Consider the following 24,886-nt stretch of genomic DNA (forward strand, 5'->3'; position numbering starts at 1 on the left):
ACGCTGTGTTTTTACGTCATCTGCCGGCGACGAAAGCAGGAGGGGGGCTTGTGAGCACAAGTTGGTGGTGGCGGGGGTAGCTTGCGAAGGTGTCATGGCTGCTGCCGTTGAGCTTAGTCTCTCGAGCAGTGGTGACAGGAGTCTGGAGCGGAGCTGCAGCCCCAATCTCTCCCAAGAGGTGCTCTGCGAAATCTTTCGCTCTCTGCATAGCCTGGTGGGACAAGTGAGTGGTGATCTGGGAGTAGCGGTATGGAAATTATCCGGCCCCTCCCCCCTTTTTTCCTCTTGCGGAGGCGGGGGGCTGCGGAGGGCTGCCGGGGACCGGGACAGTGTCTGAGGCCGGAGGAGGAGCCCGAGCCCAGCCGTCTGCAATCGGAGTGAGGATCGCCATACGGGCTTAGTTCAGGATGGGTTGCAGATCAGATTTCCTTGCAACTCTTCTCCCCAAAAGTGAGAGAGTATAGTGTAAGTGAAAAACCTGGCTCCGAGAAGAACAGGCTTTGAGAGAAGGAATGTGTAAAAAGCTTTGTGGGTTTTGGAAGGTGCCCGGCGCTCGCGATCCCCTTTCCTTCAGTGAATTCATTATAGAAATTGATAGGTTCGTACGATCTGAGAGTTTTGGAAAAGGTCTCTCCGCCTTTTTTTTTTTTTTTTGATGACTTGCTTTTAGGAGTCCCTTGGTTTATTTCTTTTTTTCCTTCTGGATGTTTTGTGCATCTTTTATCCTTTCATAGAGGGAAGAAAATAAAAGGAATTAATGTATATACTTCTTGCATAAAGTTGGATGAGTTATTCATGGTTGGTAACAGTTTGCATCAGAACTGTTGTTTAATCGTCATTTAAGTATTAACTAATTTAACTGGCTGATTAAATAGCTTCTGCAGAAGTGTCATAATAAATTGGATTTAAATAAAAGTACTCCTTACACTCTATTCCGATCAAGTCACTATTTTGTTTCATGAAGTAAAATGGAAAGCATACTATAAATGAGAAACAACTTGAAAATAAGTTTGCTTGCTTTTAAAAAGGAAATCTTTTCTCTTGTATCCTGGAATATTTTCCAGTTCAAAAAGTTTGTTACGGGGTTGGTACTAGTGCCCGTAGGAGGCACAGTGTTAACTTCCTTTATGAAGGCAGAACATTTGTCTGATTTGTAAAAAACAAAAAATTTAAAGCCGTGGGTGGATGGAGAACAAATTTTTTAAAACGTTACTTCAATATTTTTAAAAATCCTAATATGTTTGTCATTACTCTAAGTTAAAATTTTGTTTGGTGTAACAACAATTATTAATAGATCGGCTAAAAGTTCTAACTTTTGAACTCAGTTGTTTGCCACGGACTTACTAAAATTTTTTAAAGACCTGGGACATTAATATTTTAGTTTTATCACCCAAGACCTGTAATAGTTTCATAGTTTAAGAACGTTTTATGTGCTGGACATTAGAATGTTAAGGTATATTTGTGTTTTAATATCAGGATGAAAAAAGTTTATGCTCACCTATAATTTACAGAAGTTTTATTTTCAGTGGTGAGATATTTTTTTAAAGTAACATTAAGAAACAATTTAAACATTTCTTTTGAAAATTAAATACTGAATTTTGAGATCTCATTTACAAATCTTTATATATATATATTTCATGATTTAAGTTCACTTATGTCACCTACCAAAAATGTTTAGAGTAAATATTTGGAAAGTTTACGTGACACAGTAAAGGAACCATCTGTACAAATGTCAAGAAATTAAATCATTCTCATTAATTAAATACTAACCATTTTTATATTCTCTATATTTTGAGATGTATTGTTTAAAAATAAGAACGAAAGCCACAATACTAGTAAAATTGCCCCTGGAGGAAATCACTATTTACTTTTGCAACAAGTTTACAGGATGTTTAAAAAAAAAAAAAAAGTTTCAATATGCCTAAATTTCATTCTGCATACTATCATTATATTGTTGGCTCTCCTCAATAGGAAGCCTAAAACTGAATGTTTAAAAGTATTCCATATTTCAAATTTATGGATTTTAACATTATTGCTTGCCTCTGCATGGCTCATTTTATCAAGTTGGAAGCATTTTTTATTGTTAGCTTGGAGTTTCATACTAATTTTAAGTTTTTACTGAAAATGCATACTTAAGTAGTCCATATTAATGTGAGACTAATACATTTTTGAGTGAATGATTTACAAGTACAAAAGGTAGAAGTGCAGAGAACTCATTACTAATAGGGAATTTGTTGAATAAATAGTTGGATATACTGGGACAATTTTAAAGTTAATCTGTATCATTATTATGTGGTTTTCTTAAAAAACCAAGTATCTTTGTGTTTAAAAGGCTTACATAATTATGTTAAATTGAAAGGAAAGTATGATCCCAACATTATGATTTATTTTCTGTAAGTTATTATTTTCTCTAGAAAATTTGATGCTTTATTTTGGTTAAGGATTTGTCTGTGTTATCCCTAAACTCTATTCATAAATTTGTTATCAACTGATTTTAATAGTCTTAGAGGACTGTAGAAGTGCAGTAATAGTTTACTTCCATATGTAAGTTGTTGTCTAATGAAATTTTTATGAGCATTAATAGAAATTAAGATTAATGCAGTAATCTAATGTAAAACCGTAGTGATTATAAACTAATCTTTGCCAGTATAGCCTATCCGAAACTTCCTATTTCTTTATACTTATCTGATATGTACTTTAAATGTTTCTTGTCTTGTCTTATGCAAAGGGTGGTAAATTTTTGTCATATAGTATTTATTCAGTACAGTACCTTTTTTGGTAACTTTGGATCTCCCGTTCTTTGTACAGTGATTCATCTTTTTGTTTTATAATCACAACTCATAACATCTATATTTGAACTAATGTACAATTTGCCTTTATTTTGTTTTAGAAAACATGACTTTTAATAAAAGATTTCTGAAAAAACAATAAACTTAATCCTACTATGCAGTGTATCTTTATAGTATGCTATAAATGCATATCCCTAGAAAAGTTTTTGGAGTTCACCTTTTTTTTTTTTCTGGAGGTTCACTTTTATTTGCTTGAAAGCCTGGAGATGGAGGCTTTTCCTCTAAAATATCCAATGATTTTGATATTAATTTTATATGTAGGTTCTTGGTAGTTTTCTATATATAATTTTATTCTAATAGGTCACACATAGTCAACTTATAAGAAGTTTTACATGACAAGCCCTCACACAGTATTAGAAAATACTTTTAGTGAAAGATCTGGCCATTCTATTCAGTCTCTGACCATTTATTTCACTATTGTGGAAGAGTATTTGTTTTTCACTTTAAGATTTCCACAGCTAGATTGTAGATTTTTATTTGAAGTAGATAAACATGTTGCCATTTATCCCTAGACTTTATAATATGTATGAATAATGTTGATTTTTAAATTACTTTAAAATTGTTTAAAGTTGAACATAAAAATGTGATTCAGAAAATATCAGAGTACTGATATATGTCAGTTATGTCTTTGTGTACATATTTAACAAAAAGGAATGTTTATATCAGAAGTTCCATAAATGTGCCTCCCCTTCTGTTTAATGGTCTGAGCTAGAAGTACTGAATAGGGCAAGCCTATCTTGGCTCTCATCCAAAGGTTTTAGAAAATGAAGTATCAAAAAAGCCTCATCTTTCCATCGTTTGTGGATGGTTTCACCTGCAAGATGGTCCCATTACACAGACCCAAGAACAGAATTAGAATGAGAGGTCATTGGTTTTTTAATGAAGATTACACCTTTCTTGGCCTTTTAAAATGGTAATGAGAGCATTTAAATGTATCATTAAAAATCTGGTAACTTTGAGCTAAATAGGCATGTTACTCTAAAGTATTATTTTTGTGACATCCCATATACACAGCTTAATCATGTAATTTTTGTGATGTTGCTGGTTTGCCCCTTTGAAGCTTAACCTCAGAGATGATGTGGTGAAAATTACAATCGATTGGAACAAGCTCCAGAGCCTCTCGGCATTCCAGCCCGCTTTGCTCTTTAGTGCACTTGAGCAACATGTTTTATATTTACAGGTAAATTTCTTGTTAAAAACATTAAGTCAGTATTGAGAATAGAAATTAATTGTAGTTAAATTATAAACTAGAGTATTTGTCAGTTCTGTCTTACCACTGTATTAACAGTGTTATCAATAAATGGTTACTTCAGCCAGATTAGATCCAAATCTGTTAATTTATATAGTGATCTGGACAGCCTCAGGAATATAGTCCAATAGGCCGATGTGGCTGTGAAGACTGAATGAATGCAGTTCTATTCAATTCTAGACTTGCACTGAAAATTCAATACAGTTGCATCTATGGTGGGTTATAATTAAGCAATAAGACACGGCAGGTGTGTGTCATGCTATGATAATGATTCCATGCCTTGGGTGAGTTTGGAGGCTCATGGAGTGCTTTCAGTGGTTCAAGAAGTGGCATTATCCCAGCATGACACATCCTGGAGTGTCTATTGCAATTAAACAGTTTCAGCATAGTTTTTAAAAAGAAAGTAATTTCTGTGACATTAATGTCTCATTTTAGTAAGTAGCCAGTCACTATTTTATCTTTTCTTTTTCTTAACAGTTTAAAATAATTCATCCTCTATATTAGAAATGAACATTGAGTTATTTATAATAGTACTGTTATATTTTTTAATATTTCTGTTCAATAACTGAACAGTATTATGACCTTGCTGGTTTGCAGTTGAACATCTCTGCAATTATAATTGTTGTTAAGTTTGCAGTTTATCTCTAACCAAAGTGTAAAATATGAAGTGTCAAAAGGTAAGTGGAAGAACTGTTGGATTGGTCATTTTACTGCTATTAAGATGTTCTAAGGTTCCAGAAGAGTCCTTGGTAGAGTAAACAACAGAAGCAAAATTATAGGTATGAAAAAATAACTGGAACATTGACAACTATGGATGTGTTTTGATTAATGGAATAAACATTAATTTTAAGCCCTCTGTTTAGTGACTTTATGGGAAATTTTAACTCTGTTTCATATTGAAATAGTTAACCCTGATATTAATGGACAGAAATAATGAGCGATAGAACTCAATTGAGGCCTGATTAAGAGGGGGGTGGTTTTGAGTAGTATAATTTACATTATACAATTGGGTTGTTTTTTGTTGTTTTTTTAACCCACTCTACTATAGTGATAGGCATATATCTCTTCCCAGCTGTGGATCTTGATAGGTTTTTTTTTTTTTCCCTTGTTCATTTTCTTTTTTAAAAATTTAATTTCATGACCCAAGAAGATATCTTGCCATGTCAGGAAAAGCCTGAGTATTCACTCAGCATAACACCTATATATTTCATGTCTATGCTCTCTCCTTCACTTTGGCCAACTGCAGTTTCAAGTGGAGAATCTCCAGTGATACAGTGATAATGCAGGGCTTTGCTGAGTGAGAGCACTGGCTCTCATGTTAAGGAGGAAAAATACTAAGCCTTAGTGTTCTGAGGAGGCATTTGAATGACATGTTAATTAAGTGGCATTGGTGCCAGAGGCTGAGGCTTTGATTTGGCACAAAATAAAAGATGAGTGACAGAATGATTCCCTCAAAGAAAATTTTAAATTTCCTCAGGTTTTCTTTCTTTCTTTCTGTCTTTTTTTAACAGATTTATACCAAATGATAATGGTCACAATAGCAGAGAACAGCAAACACTTACATGTGATCAGATCTATGTATACTGACATGCTAACTTTTTATATGTAATTGATATTAAATATTGCATTTACTTAACAGAAATTTATATAAATGTTAAATGTATAATTGATTTTGATTAGTTTGAACCTCTGCAGATGGAATTCTGTTCTTCTCAGCCTTTTTTAGCAAAGCTGCAGCCTCTGATTAAAGAGGAGAATACAACTGTTGTTGGAGAGATAGAAAAAACAGAAACGGGGAACAAGAATGAAGTAAATGCCAAATTTCCCATTAGTGACCTACAAGAGGAAGAAAAGCACAAAGATTGTGATTTAGGAGATGTGAAAAAGACACAGATCCATTATGATCCAGAAGTAGTTCAAATAAAGGCTGGAAAAGCAGAAGTAAGAAGGTTTTATTTGGGGGGGGGGTATTATTTTAAATCTTATGCTCAAACTGTTAAAACATGCATACTTATTGTTTATAGATTGACAGACGAATATCTGCATTTATTGAAAGAAAGCAAGCCGAAATCAATGAAAACAACGTCAGGGAATTTTGCAATGTTATTGATTGTAATCAAGGTAACTACCTGGAAGAAGTTAATTTTCATAGGCTTTTAAGCACAGTTTTTAGAGTTGCTCTGATTTTTCATTTGTTTTTAAAAATGAATAACATTAAGTTACAATTTGTTTCACAGGTTTATTTAGAAACTAAGGCAGTGGAAATTCTTTCTGTTTAATAAGACTACATTGCAAAAATGAGTTTCGTTTTGGTTATGCCAAAATCAAATAAATGTGGACATAAAAGGGCTAATGTTTACCACAGGTGAAGATTCTTTTTTAAACTTCCTTTGGGAAATGGAGATGAAGTATGAGTGGCAGCATTTTTCAGTCTCACTAATAATAAGAAGGAACTAAGCTATATAAATTTGAGCTGTAAATGTATTTTTGAAATTATTTTAATATATAAGTAAACTTAGTAAAGTTAATACTCCTCAAGAGGGAGCAGTTTTCTCACTACTCCTGAGCTTTTTGAAATGTTTTGTCATGATAAAAGCAATCTGTCATCAAGACTATGGTGTCTTATGCTTTTTTCCTTTCTCTCATAGTGTATACATTTGCTATTTTTCATAAGATTCTCCTTTTCCTCTCTACTTGATGCTATAGTGTAGTTACAGATCTGTAGGTATGCTGTAGAATACAAAATACTGCAAAGCACTGGCATAGATCTTTCTCAGGCATCATAGTAATAATCAGAACAAGTAGTTCTTAGAAAAAATTATGGAAAAGAGTTCCTAATTGGAATGAACATTTTTCTTGTTGCCTCTGACATCTCTTAGCTAATTATTATGAATACAGAATTGTCAAATGAACCTAGAATTGACTCTTACATTGGTACACTGATTCTCTTAATAATGAAATAATACAGGCTCAAGTGGGTCCTAAATTCAGCCTTTTCTGCTATTAACATTACACATGCGTAGACTTAGTATTATTTTCCTGTTAGCTTTTCAGAATAGGTACAGTAGTGGCACAATCTCAGGTACTACAGTCCAACTGCAGGCAACCCATGAGAAAGGGTTTGTTGAGGGAGCAAGCACATGTGTCACTAATGTTATTCCTCTGCTCTCCCTGCTAACTCTATTATTATAAACCACCAGGGGATAGAAATTGACAAGAATTGAAATGCTCAGCAGGATTCCTTGGCCCATTCAATCCCTTGCTGGCTCAAAACAGTGCTAGCAAGAATTGCTGTGGAGAGTGACTAGCACTCACACATTCACTATCTTCACACCATGCTGAATTTCTCACTGATGGGTCAGTTAATCTATATACTTGGAATATAACTCTGGAATGGATGATAGCTTCTTTTTTTAACCCTTAGCCCCATGAAATGGGAGAAAGAATGGAGAAGTGATGGCCCTTTAAACGTATATTGAGGTGTCTCAAAAGAAAAAGGAAAGAAGAAGAAAATGATTCTCTTTAGTACCTATATATAAAAGATGAATTTAGAATTATGTTCACACAATTTATTTGTCAGCAGACCTATTTAGGAAACTCAGACTGAAAAAAAAAAAAAACACATGAATATATTGTCATGTGTTAGTGTATTCTTTTGATACCTGTCAATCTGACCTAAGTATAAACAATAGATTTTTTAAAAATTCCATAGGGAAAAAATTTTCTTTCAGTATCTCTTTTGCCATCTATTTTTTATTAAAAATCAAGGGAATTTTTCAGGAAATTTACTGCAGTGCATGGTTTTACTTAATGTCATTTTAAATATTATGAAACATTTTTATATTATGTTAACATTTTTCCAGTTTTCCCCCTGGGTTTGTAATTTATCTGTTGATACCTAATTTGAAAAAAAAAAATACACTTTTCAACTTTAAAAAAATTGGAACAAATTTTTACAACTTATTTTTCCTAAAATTGCATTTTTTGAAAAGAGTGGTCTGGAAAGAGATAGCTAACTTTTGGTAGAGATTTTTTAAAATCAGCATTGGAAACCCAAGTAAAGTGGAAAAGTATGTGTATTCTTGAGGTTTTAAGATCTTTTTTGTGTGGAGTTCTGAAATAAAAATGTGTTAAATGTATAATTAATCTTTATTAGATGATCCTTAATTTGATCAGTAAATAATATTAAAATGCTGAATTTTTTTAAGGTTTTTCAGTAAAAGTAATGAGTTCAATTTATTTCTGTGATGAAATAAATGGAATAATGTCTCTTTGGCATATAGAGAATTAAGTGCTCTCTATAAAATAAAATATTTTCTCTAAAGACCCAGATGGTTTGGGGGAATATTGGTATTTATTAAAAATTAAATTGTGCCATTGAGTGCGAAGGACTTTTCTGTATGCAAATCTGAAGATTAGGTAAGATTAAAGATTATAAATTTTAGAGGGGGAAGTTCACTGTATTTTATCCTGTAGGAGATGGTGATTTAATTACTATTATTTAAAATGATAATTCTCTTACTAGTAGTATGTTAATATGAATTATTAGAAGTTTATCAAAATCTCATACATTTGAAGTTAAGAATATACTTATACTCATCTAAATTCTCCTTAGAAAACAGTTGTGCAAGAACTGATGCTGTTTTTACTCCTTACCCGGGATTTAAAAGTCATGTAAAAGGTAAGAACCCACTATGTATCTTCATCATTGACAGAGCTTGTTCTAAATTATAAGCAAAATGAAATATAGATATCACTTCCTATCTAAATTTTGTATATTTTAAAACAAAGTCTTGCCTTCTTACTTGGGTTGATGGTCAGATGGATTTTATGAAAAGAATATGAAATACTGTTAGAATTTCTGACTTTTAAGCCTATTAAATTATATTTCAAAAGTTTCTTAATATAGTTTCTAGAGTTGTGAATACATATGGACCACAGACCAGACCTGAAGGAATTCAGGGGTCAGGTCATAAACCTAACAGCTTGCTCCGAGATTGTGGCAATCAGGCTGTCGAAGAACGACTACAAAATATTGAGGCTCACTTGCGATTGCAGACAGGTAAGCAGAGTGCTGGGTGGTGCCCCATAAATGTACCTTTGCAAATAGTTAAACTCAGTTTATTTAGTTATAGAGTTTCCACTGAGCATCTGCCATGTACAAAACATTGTTCTGGTTGGTACAAAAATGAATAAGCATAGCCCGTACTCTCAAGGAATCTACAGTTCATGTGTTTATGTTCTTCCTACTCTTACACTTCTAACCAACTTGAGACTGTTAGTAGAATGGGAATAGATTCCAAGTAGATCCTGACATTCTCAGTTTATTAAGTCACAGCTGAAAATTAATATAATCTTTTTCCTGCCACCAATTTCTTAACTTAATGACTGTGTCTTATTCTTATCACTCACTGTGCTAGTATTACTAAGTGTGATCCTAGTCCTCAAGGATCTTTCAGTCAGGATAAGCATATAGATCAGTAAATGCCTTAGGGGAAGTGAACTAACATTTATTGAATAATACTAATGCCAGTTACTCTCAGAGTATTAGCCATGTCAACTCACTTAATATTTAACAGTACCCTTGTGCGTTGTTGGTGCCATTATTGTTAGATAATAAAAATGAGTTCAGAGACCTCAAGCACCATGCCCAAGGTAGTAATGACAAGTAGGAATCAAACCTCAGTCTTAACTGGCTGCAAAGCCTGAGTCTCCCTCCCCATTTAGTCACCAGATCCTGTTGATTCTATCTTCTAAATATCGCTCAGATCTACCTAACTCTACTTCCACAGCTACTACTCTAGTTGAAGTCACTGTGTTCTCTACCTCGGACTGATAAAAGGTTATCAGTTGGTTGCTCTGCCACTAGACTTCTTCCTCAAGACAAATTCTATACCAGTAGCCAAATTGCTTTTCCTGAAGTTCTGATTTACTGATCTTGCCACTCCCCAGCTAAAAATTCTTTCATAGTTTCCTGTTACCCTTATATGCATACCAAACTTAGTATTTATTCATTCATTCCACAAAAATAAGCCAGGTGCTATTCTAGGCACCGGGAATACACGTGAACAAAAATTCTAGTATATATATTATATGCTACACAAGAAGAGCTACAGATAAAGCAGCTTGATAAAGTGAAGAGAAGGGATCTTGGGATGAGGGGATTATAATTTTAAGTAGCATGATCTACATCTATAGTTCCAGCCCCATCTCTGGGCTTCCTCACTTCCACTCATTTGGGTGTCCTAGGGCCCTGACCCAGGCTTTCTCTCCTGCCCACACTTTCCCCTCTTGATCCCAGATGATACGGACTCCCCTTTCATGTAGTCTCAATAGCACTTGGTACTCCCTGTCATCCTTTATAACAGTTATCACAGTTACGTGTGTTTAATACCTGTTTCCTTTGCAAGAGAGTATGGTCTACGAGAGCAGTCATGTTCATTAACTTTGTGCTTGTGCAGTTTCTGGTACAAAACAGGTACTCATGAGTTTTTAAATGAACAATTGTTCATCTCACCTTTTCACGTGATACGCAAAGTACAGTGGGTACAAAAAGTTAGTGTTTAGCTCTCTCAGGGGAAGTCAAGAGATGGTACCCCTGGTAAAGTGACATTTGCACTCTTAAAGGATTAGTTGGGAATTTGTCAGCAGGCAGGAGCAAATTATTCCAAAAAGAGGGAACAACATCTGCAAAAAGCACTGAGGCACATAAATTAAGGAATTTCTGAGTCCAGTCTCGCTGGAGTATTTCCCGAGTGGAAGTAGAAGAAGATAAGACTGAGTAAAACTTCAAGGGTAATAAGAGGTTAGCATTAAAAATTAATCCTCTCTCCAATAACAAAACGCATTTTTAACAAAAGAACTGTGTAAAAGAATGGACTAGCTTATTAAGTCTAATAGTATCAGGGCACGGTGACTCAGTCAGTTAAGCGTCCGACTCAAGTTTTGGCTCAGGTCATGATCTCAGGGTCATGAGATTGAGCACCATTGGGTTCTGCACACTGGGCGTGGAGCCTGCTTGGGATTCTGCGCCCCAACTCCCCAGCTACCTCTCTTTCTTTCTGCCACTCCCCCCCCACCCTACCCCCCTTGCCGCTTGCATGGGCTCTCTCATTCTCTATATATGTATTTTTAAAAGTCTAATAGTATCAAGTAGTTAATTATGAAAAATCTTTTGAATGCCTGCTGTGCGCCAATTCTGTTTCAGACACAAGGGATACTGAAATGATATAGTTGCAGTCCCTAGCTTCAAGAACCTTGTTATCTGGAAGAAAGAATAATATTGAAGTAGAATGTTATGGTGCTATGAAGGAAGCATATATGGTGGGGCACAAGGAGCCTCCATGTGAAGGCATTTTAGGCAAAGCTCCACTGACTCAATGAAGCTTGAACTGGCTCTTGAAAGATACAGAGATGAGCCATAGAGCATTCTAGGTAAAGGGGGGCAGCAAGAGCAAAGTCAATTAAATACATTACTCATTTTACCTTACTCAAGAGTAAGAATGACCCAGATCCTGAAATAAACATTCTCAAAAAAGAAATCTATTTCTAGAGTTTTCATACTTAACAAGTTGATACTTTTGATATGAAATTTGCCCATATGTTTTAATTGCATAATGGTTATCTAATTATGTATTGTCAGTAAATATCGAGCACCTGTGTAGTTTGTGAACTGATGGTTCCTAGGTTTGTGCAGTGCACAAGCTGCACAGCCATACCTAATGAACAAAACAAAATTATGCCCTCCTGGAACTTATATTAAAGTGGAGAAATGGGCAATAAATTAAAAAAATATAGGGCTGTCAGGTAATAGTAATGGTTTGAAAAAAAATAAGAGAAAGGATAGGGATTACAGTGGGGTGGGATAGGTGGTATCATTAGTACTTTTTAAAGGGTGGTCAGAGAAGTTCTTGCTGGTAAGGTAACTTTTGAGCCCAGACCTGAAGTTGGTGAGAGCAAGCCTTGTGAATATGGAGGTAGAGGAATCACAGGTGTGAGAGTACTTGGCCTACTTGAATAACAGAAAAAAGGAATCAAGTGGCTAGAATGATAAGGGTGTGGAGAGAATGTCCAAATTGTGGAGGACCTTGGATACTACTGTAAAGGCCCTGGTTTTTAATCTGAGTGATATGCAAAAGGACTAGAAGGTTTTGAGCAGAGAAATGACACTCTCTGACTTATACATTTTAAAAAGGGTCACTGCTGTATTGAGAATAGGCTATGAGAGCAAGGTAGAAACATGGAGACCAATTTGGAGATGGTGGAAGTCTAGACAGAATGGTCATGTTGTGGTGTGAGAAATAAGAGGATTTGGAATATAACCATAAACTGAAATTTGAGTAATCTTAATTCATCTTTCCCCTCCACAGAAAGGTTGTTAGGTAAGAATTATGATAAAGCTCCTCTTTAATATTATTTTAGGTTAAAGGAGGAAATGGGGCATGTAAGGAGAAACAGAAAGTAAAGAAAGTGATAAATACATACAGCAGTCACTGAATTGGACTGAATTAGGTGTCCCTATGCATTTTCCTCTCAAGTAACTATCCAAATCTATCAGAAGTACATACTGTTCTATACAGGAACTCTTCAGTAGCTTGTAATGAATTTACAAGTAAAACTGGCAAAATAGGAAGCATAAATGGGGCTGGAGGAGAGGTGCAAAAGAATACTATACCCCACGGTGTATAATATTGAAAGTGTGAACTAAGGATTTCATTTTATTTTACTCTTGTTCATTATCTTCTCAAGCTTAAATATTTCCCATTCCTCTGCATAAGTATCTTCTTTGCACGTTTGTTTGTTTTGTTTTTTCGTTTTGGAGAGAGAGAGAGAGCAGTGGGAGGAGCAGAGGGGGAGAGAATCCTGAAGCAGATTCCCCACTGAGCAGGGAGCCCGACACAGGGCTCGATTCCAAGACCCTGAGATCATGACCTGAGCCAAAATCAGGAGTTGGCTGCTTAACTGACTGAGGCATCCAGTGCTCCTGCATGGAATTTTAAGAACAGAATTTGTAAGAAGAATTATTCAATAGTATTTCAGAATTTTTTTAAATGTATTTAGGTGGTCCAGTGCCAAGAGACATTTATCAGAGAATTAAAAAACTTGAGGATAAAATCCTGGAACTGGAAGGAATCTCTCCTGAATATTTCCAATCTGTAGTAAGTATAAGTGTCCTTTAAAAAAAATCTGTATCTATTTATATAGAGAGAGTTTATTTCGCGATGCTTCATCATGTTCATTTATCTGCTTATAGGTGAAACGCCATTTTAATAATTCAACAATGAACATAGTCCTATGTGGGGAGTTACCTAGTTTTTTAAAAAATAGTCTTTAAAAATGTGATTCTAAACATTGTATTATTTGTAGACTCACCTTTTTTTTTAATTGTATTTTTTAAAATATACATATTTAATATAAATAAACATATTTATTATCTGTTACCCAGATTCTCAAACTGGAGCCATTTCCATAGCATAATAAATCAACCTAGGTAGTTGTCAATCCTGTCACTATGAACATGCTGTCTTGTAGAACAAAGGCTTCCTTTGGGACCCTGCTCTGTCAGTTACCCTTCTGTCTCTTTAATCCCTCCCTGTCCACAGACTCCTTCCCTCAGCTCACACATGTTTGCTTCTCCATACTAGACAAACACCTGAATCTGCCACCCTATCTTTTTCTTTACCTTAACCACCAAACTTTTTGAAAGACTAGTCAATATTTGTCTAATTCCTCATTCTAGCACTTATTTATTCATTCATTCTTATTCTCTTTTCCAGGGACATTAAGAAACAATGTTGTGCTGATAAGTCTCTCTTTGTCGCATCAGCAGGTTTTAGACAAGCGATCCTGAGCTGATTGTGTTATTTTCCTCAATCTTTTGGGGTGATTATACATAACACCTGCCTTTTCTGAGGATTAGTTTTCTTTCTTTCTTTTTTTTTTTTGGTTATTTTTAAATTTTATTTCTTTATTTTTGGTTTTCTTTTTTTAAGCAGCACCATGTTAAAAAACTAAATCATGTAAAAGGGAACAAAATGTTTTAATTTACTAAGTTTTTAGTGAAAATTTTACTAAAACTCCTATCTGAGAAACTATGTAAAGTAACTCATTAGCATGAATCATTATAAGTCACTGGTAAAAATAAAATTAAAATTATTTTAGGTGTACCAGCAGTTTTTCCAAAGTGGCAAACTGGGTATTAGAGTAAGGTACAGAAAAGAAGTATTTCCAGATGAAGAAGGCAGGTAATATAGCAAATGTGAGCAGTGAAACCCAAAGATGAAAAATTTAGAGAAAGAGTTTCAGTGATTTATTCCCCTCAAATGAGGTTTACTAGAGTTCTAAGGGCTGAAGCAAGGATTAAATGAGATAATACCAGTCAAGCACTTAGCACACTGCCTAGCACATGGTAAAACCTCAGTAACCATTAATATTTATTTAGTTTCAGAAACCACATATGAAGTAGCTGTGTAAATGTAGATAGATCATACAGTTCCTCTGGCTCTCAGTTGTCTAATTTAGATTTCTTGGTTGTACTAAATAATTACAAAGATCTTTCCAATTTTAGGATTATTCTTTGAATGTATCTTCCTATAAAACTTGGTGAAGTATGCTTTTTCTTATAACAGTCTACTAAACATTGTTCCCATTCAAGCTGCCTTAAATAATCCCTAGGCAGGTTACTTTTCTAGTTCAATTTCATACTTTGTTAATGTAGTCCTTGTTATCGTAGAATTGATCTTACAAGAAAGTATCACAGTATTAGATGCCCTAAGAGAGATCTTGCTTCTTCATTAATGTCTTTGATTTTGAGTTACAAAGCTTAACATCTACCTGTTATTGAACTTGGTTAGCGAAAAAACAGCCCTTCAAATCATTATCTTGTTTTGGGGGGATCTCTTATACACAGACTATTTGGTTGGAGGTAAAATAGTCAGCTTATAGAGGACCTTAACTGCTATACCCAGAAGTTTAAAATATTTAAAGTTTAAATGCTGTTGAAAGCATTTGAGCAGGAAGGTAACTTGAGCACATTATTTGGAAGATTTATCTAATACTGTTCTGGAAGGTAGATGAGAAGGAAGAGACTAAGATTAAGGAGACAGTATTATACTAGCTTAGATGTGAAGTGAGATCCCGAACTAAGGACAAGAGAGTGAGAATAGAAAAGATTAATGCAGGAGATAGTAGGAAATAAAGTTGACAAATACTGATAATTGATTGGCTGTGGAAAGAGACATAGAGCAAGGGTGAATCCACTTTCTGATTGGAAAAATTATATACCATCATTGACAGAAATAAAATCTGAAGGAGGAGATACTTGGGGAGGAAATGTGAATTTAAAGTCCTATCAGGATATGCAGATAGAAATATCAGGTAAGCTTTTCAAGAGTAGGACTTGTATAATTGGGAGAGTCTGTAGAGGTGATGGTTAAAACACAGAATAGGTAAGAGCACTAAAACTATCAGAGGCCTGAAGTCTGCAACTCAGTGACAGCGTAACTTTAGCAGCTGGCAGCATTACAAATTAGCATTACAAAAAAAACCCCAGAATTGTCCTGGATGTGTTGGGTTACCATACCTGTAATAAAACTGGCACTTTAAAAAAATAGTTAATTCTATTAAACAATATATATTTTATTAGAAGGATCACTTTTGGATTAGTATTGGAAATGACATGTCAAGTCAATAGTGAGCTGCAAGTAAGCACAAAACACTGAAAAGCTTTAAGCATTCAGATTAACTCTGTCCTCAAGGCCTCTGAATAAATATGGCACAGGCCCAAAGGGAAGGAAGATTTCATAGTCACCCATCCATAATAGAACAAATGTGCTATCTTTAGAAGCTGCACTCCTTGCTTGCAGTAGATCCAGCGCTAGGAATGTCCGTGCGCATGAGAGAAGTTATACACATACCCTGCAGAGGACGTAACATGTAATTTATCACTCTTACTATCCTCATGCTGGGAGTACATGTGTGGCAATTACATATTTTTACATATCTTTTAAAGGTGTGCAGAAAAGACTATATAGGCTGTACAGTCTTCTAGCTTCTAAAGTTAGTAAGGAAAATTTGAGCCCATTGAATTTCTTAAGGATTGAATTTTTGTAGAAACTGAATTCTGAACTCTAAAAAGATTTTAAATGAAATGTGTTTAATTCAGATTGAAATGTAGGTGAACTCTAAACACAGGGAAGACTCATAGTTGAATAGAGATTCGTATGGGTAACATTAAATAAAGCACAGCATATGAAAAGGGAAAAGCTAACAGGAAAAATAAATTGTATTTGGTTCATAGAACAAAAGCAGACTGACTATATGAATTTCTTTTCAGTTATGAAACAGACATAAAACCAAAAAAATGTATATAAAACAGGAATTATAACAAAGATTAGTGTTTTGTTGCACCTTTTAATGTAATCATTCTAAGGAACTTTACTCTTCACATTTAACATGGAAAGACTTGAATGTGGTAATGTTTAAACATTTTTAAGGGCCTGACTTAATAAACCATTTAAAACATACAATCCTTATGAGTTATTTCCAAAGAATTACTTACTGATTTTAAATTATGACCCTTGAAACAGTAAATATAACATGTTCACAAGTACATTTTTATAGTACTTTGTTCATTTTGTAGTATTTATCACTTATAATAATGTTTACACATCTGTTTTTCACACTATATTTTGAACCTCTGAAGGGCAACTATGTGTTCGTCTTTGAACACATAGACCATAGTAGGCATTGAATAAATATACAAATGAATAGCATTTGGCTGATAATTCACTGTTGGACTTTTGAAGATCAGTTAACTTTCTTCCAAAGCACTGACTAGGTAAACTCTTAGCTCTAGTCTATAATGAGGGAGGGGAGAGTCAGCTGCATGTGCACAGGCCCACGTGTCCAAGTACATGGTGGGCCTGAAACATGAGGTGAGAGCTGGATCTGGGTGGAAAATTAAATTGCAAACAGATTTTGGAGGGCCTTGAAGGGCACACTAACCAGTTTATAATGCCAGTGTCACTAGTGCACAATTAAGTTTCTGAGAAAAAGAAACCTGTAATTTAGGTTCCTGTATGGTGGCATTATGAACTCTGAGTTGGAGATTAGAATTTAGGAAATACCATTTTCCACACTGGGGAGAAATGAAGATGTGAATCAGGGTGGTGGGATGGGACTCACAGGGAGGAACTATTTAAGACACTACACCTAAAATAAGCCCCAGAGACCACGTTTTACTGTTTTCAAGGGACTGAATCATTGATGTCCTTATTCTCCTCATTCTGATACTTCTCAGTTTGGTTTTGTGATATGATAATAATCTGATTGCTCAGTGACATGGAAACTATCAATATCTTATAAACTCTCAGACAAACAAGGGGAAGTATATTTTAATCAGGTGTGTAAAAAGGCACCTCTTGGAAAGGTAGAAGACTGAGAAGCCTTCTGACCAAAATTAAACATTAAGCCCTTAACCTGCCTGTGGGCCCCATCACAGGTAGCCAGATCAGTTTGGCAAAGGAAGGAACCTGTTTATATAAGCACCTTTCCCCCCATATTTAATAATTCCAACACTTAATGATTTCCCACTTACTGTAACTACTGATAAGAGGCATATCTTGAAATTCTTTGAAACACTTTTTGACACAAAAGGAAATGTGAATTTTTACCTTCCCTTCTAAATCCCAGTGGTCAGAAATGTTCATGAGAACATTTTGCCGCCTACATTGGCAGTTTCTTTGTCAAATATACCAATATGCTAATTTGCTATTCTGAATTTTGTGGTTCTGTGAGACAAAGGACAAAATCTAAAAAAATTCACTTGGTCAGGGTTTAAAAGGTTCAGCAGCAGGTCAGCGAGAATGTTGTCCGCTTAAGTTACCAACATTTTTACTCAAAGTGACTTAAACAGTGCTTCAGTGTTAATACTATGTACTTTTAATATCACTGTTTGGAGGGTACCTTCCAAGATACAAGAAGGCAGATGTCAGTGGCAGCTAGCGCTTGCTGAGACTTACAGGCTTTGTTTCTGCCAGAGTTCTCTGTGTTTTGTTCAGTAGTCTGTAAATGAAAATTGTGTAGATTTTCTAAGCATTGATTGCTTACTTTTTTTCACTCTTAATCTAGAGCTTTTCTGGAAAAAGAAGAAAAGTTCAACCACCTCAGGTAAGTTACTGAATTCTCTTTGTGGCTTCTGAAGCAGTTTGATTAGTTTTATACCTCCCTTATTAATAAAAGTTCTTACTCTGGTTGCTTTTAGATCATACCTGGCATTTAGGACTGGGGGAAAGGGGGGCAGCATAAATTTATGAACTTGAATTAAAGAAATAATTTTATTTGAGGGGCATGGAATGATTCAGAGGGGCCAGATATGAAAGTGTCCAGATATAACCTTGGAGCAAAAGGTTATCAGTTACAAAATGCTGAAAAACAGTAAATGCTCACTAGCAATTAGCATCTAAATAAAAAAAGGGTGTTTGGGCGATGTTGACTTCAGCCCACCACTGTCCATAGAACTACTATATTAATTAGTTGAATCTCAAATAGTGAGGTTCTGGTAGCTATAAACGGCAGTAATGTGAAATTAAAGTTGGAGAACACTTTGAAATTTTTATTTATTTATTTATTTTTTCCTTGAAAGATTTTACTTATGTATTTGACAGAGAGTGAGAATACAAGCAGGGGGAGCAGCAGGCCTGGGGAGACGACAAGCGGGCTCCCCGCTGAGCAAGGAGCCCGATGCAGGACTCCATCCCTGAGGTCTTGATCAGAGCCGAAGGCAGATGTTTAACCCACTGAGCCACCCAGATGCCCCTTTGATTATTTTTTTTAAAGATTTTATTTATTTATTTATTTGACAGAGATCACAAGTAGGCAGAGAGGCACGCAGAGGGAGCGGGGAAGACGGCTCCCTGCTGAGCAGAGAGCCTGATGTGGGGCTCGATCTCAGGACCCTGAGATCATGACCCAAGCCGAAGGCAGAGACCTAACCCACTTAGCCACCTAGGTGCCCCGCCTTTGATTTATTTTTTAAGAGTAGCATACTACTTATTTTTTTAATTGTAGAATTTTGAGTATATTTTTGAGAGCATCCATTTTTTCCAGGAGAGTTAGTTGATTTGCAGTTGACCCATCAAAAGAGAATTTCTAGCAGTTAAGCTAATCCTAAAGTTTAATTTTTTTTATTGCTGATTATGAGAATAGTTGGTTAAAGAAAAAGTTTTTACAGTCCTTTCAGAGAGTAGAGAGGTCCAGATCTTTGTCATTAGAAAAGAGAAAGAAATATTAAGTTATTAAAATCAATAACTTAATAACCTTAGTTATTTTATTCCTTTAAGTTTATGATATAGTCAACATATAGTTCAGTTTAAAAATTAGTCTCATGAAGGAAAAAAAAGACATTTACCATATCTTAGATATAGTTCATTTAGCACTTTATCTGCATTAAGATACTTCAGAGTCATATTTAGCAATCTGTATTCTTGTTGTTTACAGCAGAACTATTCACTGGCTGAACTTGATGAAAAAATTAGTGCCCTCAAACAAGCCCTGCTCAGAAAATCAAGAGAAGCAGAATCCCTGGCTACTCACCACCTTCCCTGAAAAACTCTTCTCATTCTTGTCACTTGACTTTTTATATACGTGTAACTTACCCTGCAGTTAATTCAATGGCTATGTGGTCATCAGTGTAGCTTCCCTCGGGAGGCAGTGTTTCTTTTCATGTGAGTCCAGCGTGCAGCACGTCATCTTCAGATATTCCAGTGGATTTTGAAATGGTTAGGCATTAAAAACAGCATTGTCAGTATGTGTTCCCTTCTGTTTTAAAGGAGGTATTCTGGAAATTGAGAAACTTAAAGTGAAAGCACATCTGTGTGTGTGTGTGTGTGTGTACCACAGAAAGCAAGATTTATTTTGAATAATAATATTTAAAAGGACTTTATATTTGTAACATCAGCGTTAACCAGTTAATTAGTTTAAATCCAACTTTGTACATAAGAGGCATTCACAAAAATTTATCAACTGAATATTAAATGAATGCATACACTTTTTTTAAATGTCAGTTTTAATGTAAATAAACAGTAGATCCCACCTTTATTCCCTTCCTGTGTGTCCTTGAGCAAGTTAATCTCTTTCTGCCTTAATTTCCATATCTACAAAACAGGAGTAATAATAAAACCAAGAGTTGTCATGAACAGGTGAGATCATGCATGCACAGCTTTGAAACTGGCCCAAGGGAAGTGCTCAGTAAATGTTAGCTGTTACTACTGTTTAAAACCAAGTCTGTCTTTGAAAGTCTTTAGCTGTCATAAACGTCCCTCTCTCAAGAGCCTTACTTTTTTTAGTGTTTTTAGTTATGTCAGTGTATGTATTTCCATAGTTGCAAATTAAACATTTAATAAGATGCAGCTACAGTCAAGGAGCAGATATTTAGGTCAAGAATTGTTTGGCTGCAAGAGATCAGAAATCTACCTAAAATAGCCTGTAAATAGGAAGTTGTTAAAAAGAATCAGAAATCCAGAATTTAACTGCAAGAAGTATAGCCGGACATTGTGGTGTCTAGGAGGTCATCAATAGTTCATCTCTTTCTCTGTGTCTGCAGTGGCCTCTGGCTGTTTCTATGTCTAGTTCTGTCTCTGTTTCCTACCTTCCTTCTTTTCTGCTCGCCCTCTTCCTGTGTCTCTTTCCCCCTCTCTCTCTCCTTTGTTCTTTTTCTCTTACACCCAAGCATCTATGCATCTGGTTTATTCTATGTGGACTCATTCCTCTGAAGGCCTCTACATCACTGCTTCTCCACACAGGGCAACATGCTAGCCCTATCTCCATAGCCTTGGCATTCATGCCTTTGAGTTGCCATGGTGCAAACTCAGCTCTGTAGAAACAGCTCTGTAGAACCTCACAACTCCACTGACCCACTTACCTCTCGGTATCTCTTAGCTCAGCTCCTGAGACTGAAGCTCACTCAGCGTGATAGGGGTCTCAGGCAGTTGTGGCCAGGATGACGGGGCAGGACCTTCTCACAGAAATAGGCAGTATGCATGCAACCTCACGTAAGCATTTGCAGAAGCCTTGACAGTGGAGTCACCTGGTAGAAAATGGGGGTTTTGGAATCATTCCCAAGAAGTGGATGTGGACTAGGTATATTCCCTGAACATCTTTATTCTCTGCAGAACAACTCATCCTTCAAGACACAGTCTCGCCTGATGTGATCCAGTTTTAGAGGTGAGCTGTTACAAGCGGCTGCTCCTCAAGTCTCCATCTGGTTGTCATAATCACCATCCTGCCTGAATGGCCTCCTCTTGGGGGTATCAGCACATTTTACTACCACCACGCCAAAGATACAATAGGAAAGACGTCATAAAAACGATCAATTAGAGAAAAAGGTTGACAGAGGTGGGAAAAAAATCTAGAAAAAAGGATCAAATAGTGGTCACTAGTCTGCCCTTAAATAAATGTCCCGAGTCTGTTTCTTGACCCTCTTGGCAGTAGAATAAATTACTAAATCATGCCTGATGGTCCCAGGATCTGTCCATTAGAAGGATTTCCTTTTCCCATCATCCTTCAGGCCTTCTGAAAGGCATTAGAGACATGTCTCCACTTCAGTAAGTATTGTCTGGGACCAGCATCCTTTCTACTTGAGTCAGAACCTCCAGAAGAGACTAGGACCAACACCATACTGCTTTGAGTTGGTATAGGTGCCTTGTTCTTCTGATAACTGCCCCAGAATTTTAGTGAGCTTTCAGCCATTGTCTTTCTTGAGTAGTACATCCTTGACTAAAAGGCAATGCCAGGAATTTCTGTGGGGTTAAGCCTGCTTCCTTGATTACCAGGCTACCTTAATGACCATTCCCTCAGGATTTTTGTTATTTTGGCTCTTAGACCCATCGTTCTTAATGGCTTTGTCCTCAAGAGAATAAAGGAGGCAAAGTGGAAAAAGGCTGCAGAACAGGAAGCACTTCTTCCATAGTCTAGCCCTAAAAATCCCTTCCCTCCACAGATTACATTCCAATCTAAGGAAGTGATTTACTAGGGGTCAGGAGTTAGCATGGGTGATAGTAATCAACATGTTTATCCTGCAGAAAAGGGCTAGGTTTCACAGGCTTTTGTAGTTACTGCTAGATATCTTCAATTGCTAGGCTCCTGAGCCCTGAGCTGCTCCAAATTCATGAGGAGTATCTGAACCTCACCTTCAACAGTCTTAGTAGAAAAGACTTCCCTTTATGAAACAGATACATAAGCCCTGTCTTTCTCTATCTGCTTTTAGCCACACAACCTGGTATAGAAGACTTTTCACCACTGCATTTTAATCACACCCACAGGGAATTAACCCACTCCTACATTTCGACATTTGACAACTTTTAAATCTGAAGCTTTGTCTTTACTGACGTGGTTTGGGGTCCCAAGAGTTTTGGGACAATTGCTTAGCTACTGTGCTGTCTGTTACCTCCTTTCTACCAGTTTTCCATGAATAGGGAATCCTTTCTGCCACTCCTGTCTTTGCCCTATCCCTCTGCCTTGACTCCACAGCTAGTTCTTCCTTTTCACTCAGAATCTGTTACTTGCAATCCCATTGCTAGCACTAATTTCTGTTTTAGGAATTTGTTGTTTTCAAGAAACAGAAACCCAACTCTAACTTAAGTAAAGGGGTTTTATAAAGAATATGAGTAATTAAAGTTGTAGGAAGTTCAGCCAGATTTTGTCACCATCTCCCCCTCACTGGGTCATGTTGTCTGGATTCTGAATATCCTTTTCATTTTGCTTGACCTCTCTGAAAATGTCTTCTTTCCCTCTGTTTTGCAATCTAGTTTTGCGTAAGACTTTGAGGTCTGTGGTGCTGCTATCTCTGATCTAGCTCTTTGGCTCTGGTGCCCCATATTTGTTTATTATGATTCAAAATCTGAAAAAAGAGGAATTTATATTCAAAACTGTCTACCCCTGCACCAATTACCTGTGGCCTGAGTGTTAGGATATCTAAGAACAAAAAGAGGCACGTGCACCCAGTCCTTTGAGGAATGAGGGGAACTTTCAGCAAAGAAAGCATGGGCCAAAACTCTGCCCCTGTGATCCAGGCTGATGAAAAGTCCTGTGATCTAAGGCTTTATCAAGTTTTTAGTTCTCTAAGAAATACTCCCCTATCTCCATGACTTTATCTGAGATACTACATGGGTCCACTGAACAAAATTTTAGCTTTGGGTTTCTTTTTTTGAGCAGTTCTAACTTTATAAAGATTGGTATTTCATGACTTTTAGTCTTAATATTCTCCAATGAATAAAGAGAAAATGTGCTTTTAAAAACAGAATAAAATATCCTTTAATTCCCATATAGGTCCACTGGACCCTTTTATAACTCTAAGATACATTATGGGATCTCAGTGATTTAACTCTTCCTACATATTTTCAAATATTTTATTTCATCATCCCAGGAATTATTCAATCATTACTAATCAATTATTTCCAACTACACTTTAAAAAACTAAAGTAGTAAGGAAATGGAAAAATGATGGAATACCCTAGAAGAAGAATGTCATAGTATGTAATAGTAAAATAAATGATCATCCTTCAGTTTTCATATCATTGTCCAAAGTATTGCATTATATTTCAAGAAGATATAAAAATTTGGAGAGACACGATCTTTAGAATTTATTGTTTTGGGTTTTTTTTTTAAGGCTTCTGGTTGATTATAGTTGATACTTTAGAATTCTTTTTTTTGATACAGTGGCAAGTAGAAGGAAATTAACAGAATTTCTACAGTTATTAAAGGAATCAAAAAGTAAATGCAGAGAGACAGAGGGCAGTACTTGACACCCTAATATTGGTGATGAGATTGGCATGCAAGCAAAATCTCAGACTATGAAGTCTAGGTTGTATACTCTAATTTTTTAAAAATTATTTTTATCCTATTTTTAGTATATTCATAGACTGTATATTCTAAATCTGTTTTCTCAAACTTACGAATGGATGAGTGAACCATATATTTCTAAGGACAGTTAGAAAATCTGGTATTCTCATCCACTTACTCAACAGGATGGGCTTCATCATGCAAATTTTACAAGGACCTGGACCATCTAATTTTGCTAAATGGGCAGTGTGGCTATATTCTTTCACTTTTTATGATGTTTATGCAACAAAATTTACTTGATACAATTCTTAAGTTGAAAAATGCTGAAGACAGCTATGTATACAAAGGTGACTGAAAGGAAACAAGTGATGTGGAAATGAAAATATTACTGGACTGGTCAGTGTTATTGCTTATCAATCTAAAAATTAAAATGTTTTTTCAATAATTGCCATCCTTCTTCCAACAAAATCATGTCATCAGTTCTGCATTTTCATGATTCAGGTATAAGAAGAACCAGCAGTATAAATAAGCTTGAACCTAATAAAAATATATTTGAAATCTGGAGTTACTATTTATAAACCGGATATGTTCCAGGTTCACACATGGCAAGTGATGAGTGGTTGGTCACATTCAACTGACATTGCATATATATATATATATATATATATATATATATATATATATATTTCACATATACATACACTTCTAAAATATATGTGTGTGTGTGTGTGTGTGTGTGTGTGTGTGTGTGTATAATCTTCAAAGCCAAAATATATGAAATAAAAATTGTGTTTACAGCTTAAATTCTTATTCAAGTTTCTAACTGAACTACCCCCTTATACTTGGTAAATTATTCATTAAATGAATTAAATATATATATATATTTATTTTTATTTGAAGATTCACTGGACCCAGATGATAAATGCCAATGACTATTTTTCCTGGTATA

The 24,886-nt window shown here is 35.5% G+C and overlaps 1 protein-coding gene and 1 long non-coding RNA gene across 8 annotated transcripts; one reads left to right on the forward strand and one right to left on the reverse strand.

The window, feature by feature from the left end:
• Positions 1–3: 3 nt before the first annotated feature.
• Positions 4–20,196, forward strand: MBIP (MAP3K12 binding inhibitory protein 1). Of its 7 annotated transcripts, none has more exons than XM_082737811.1 (9): positions 4–178; positions 3,910–4,029; positions 5,815–6,039; positions 6,123–6,219; positions 8,714–8,779; positions 9,008–9,160; positions 13,159–13,256; positions 18,229–18,267; positions 19,597–20,196. In XM_082737811.1, the coding sequence occupies exons 1-9, from the start codon at positions 95–97 to the stop codon at positions 19,702–19,704; spliced, it is 990 nt and encodes a 329-aa protein (XP_082593937.1). In that variant the 5' UTR covers positions 4–94; the 3' UTR covers positions 19,705–20,196. The 7 variants fall into 7 exon arrangements, with proteins under 7 accessions (XP_082593937.1, XP_082593933.1, XP_082593934.1 ...); XM_082737807.1 differs by having other exon boundaries at positions 15–247; XM_082737808.1 differs by having other exon boundaries at positions 15–247; positions 19,600–20,196.
• Positions 19,597–24,257, reverse strand: LOC309868238. Its single transcript, XR_014313595.1, has 2 exons — positions 21,020–24,257; positions 19,597–20,252 (listed from the first exon to the last, which is right to left on the reverse strand). It is a non-coding gene; the product is annotated as an uncharacterized lncRNA (long non-coding RNA).
• Between the last annotated feature and the right edge of the window lie 629 nt (positions 24,258–24,886).

This window comes from Mustela nivalis (genome assembly GCF_964662115.1).
Source record: "Mustela nivalis genome assembly, chromosome: 6".
Taxonomy (NCBI): domain Eukaryota; kingdom Metazoa; phylum Chordata; class Mammalia; order Carnivora; family Mustelidae; genus Mustela; species Mustela nivalis.

What these genes read in the sequence shown, in the direction of transcription:
- MBIP (XM_082737807.1), top strand. Translation starts at nt 95, where the DNA reads ATGGCTGCTGCCGTTGAGCTTAGTCTCTCGAGCAGTGGTGACAGGAGT. An exon ending in AACATGTTTTATATTTACAG is followed by an intron (nt 4,030 to 5,814) that starts GTAAATTTCTTG and finishes TGTTCTTCTCAG; the next exon opens with CCTTTTTTAGCAAAGCTGCA. An exon ending in ATTTAAAAGTCATGTAAAAG is followed by an intron (nt 8,780 to 9,007) that starts GTAAGAACCCAC and finishes TTCTTAATATAG; the next exon opens with TTTCTAGAGTTGTGAATACA.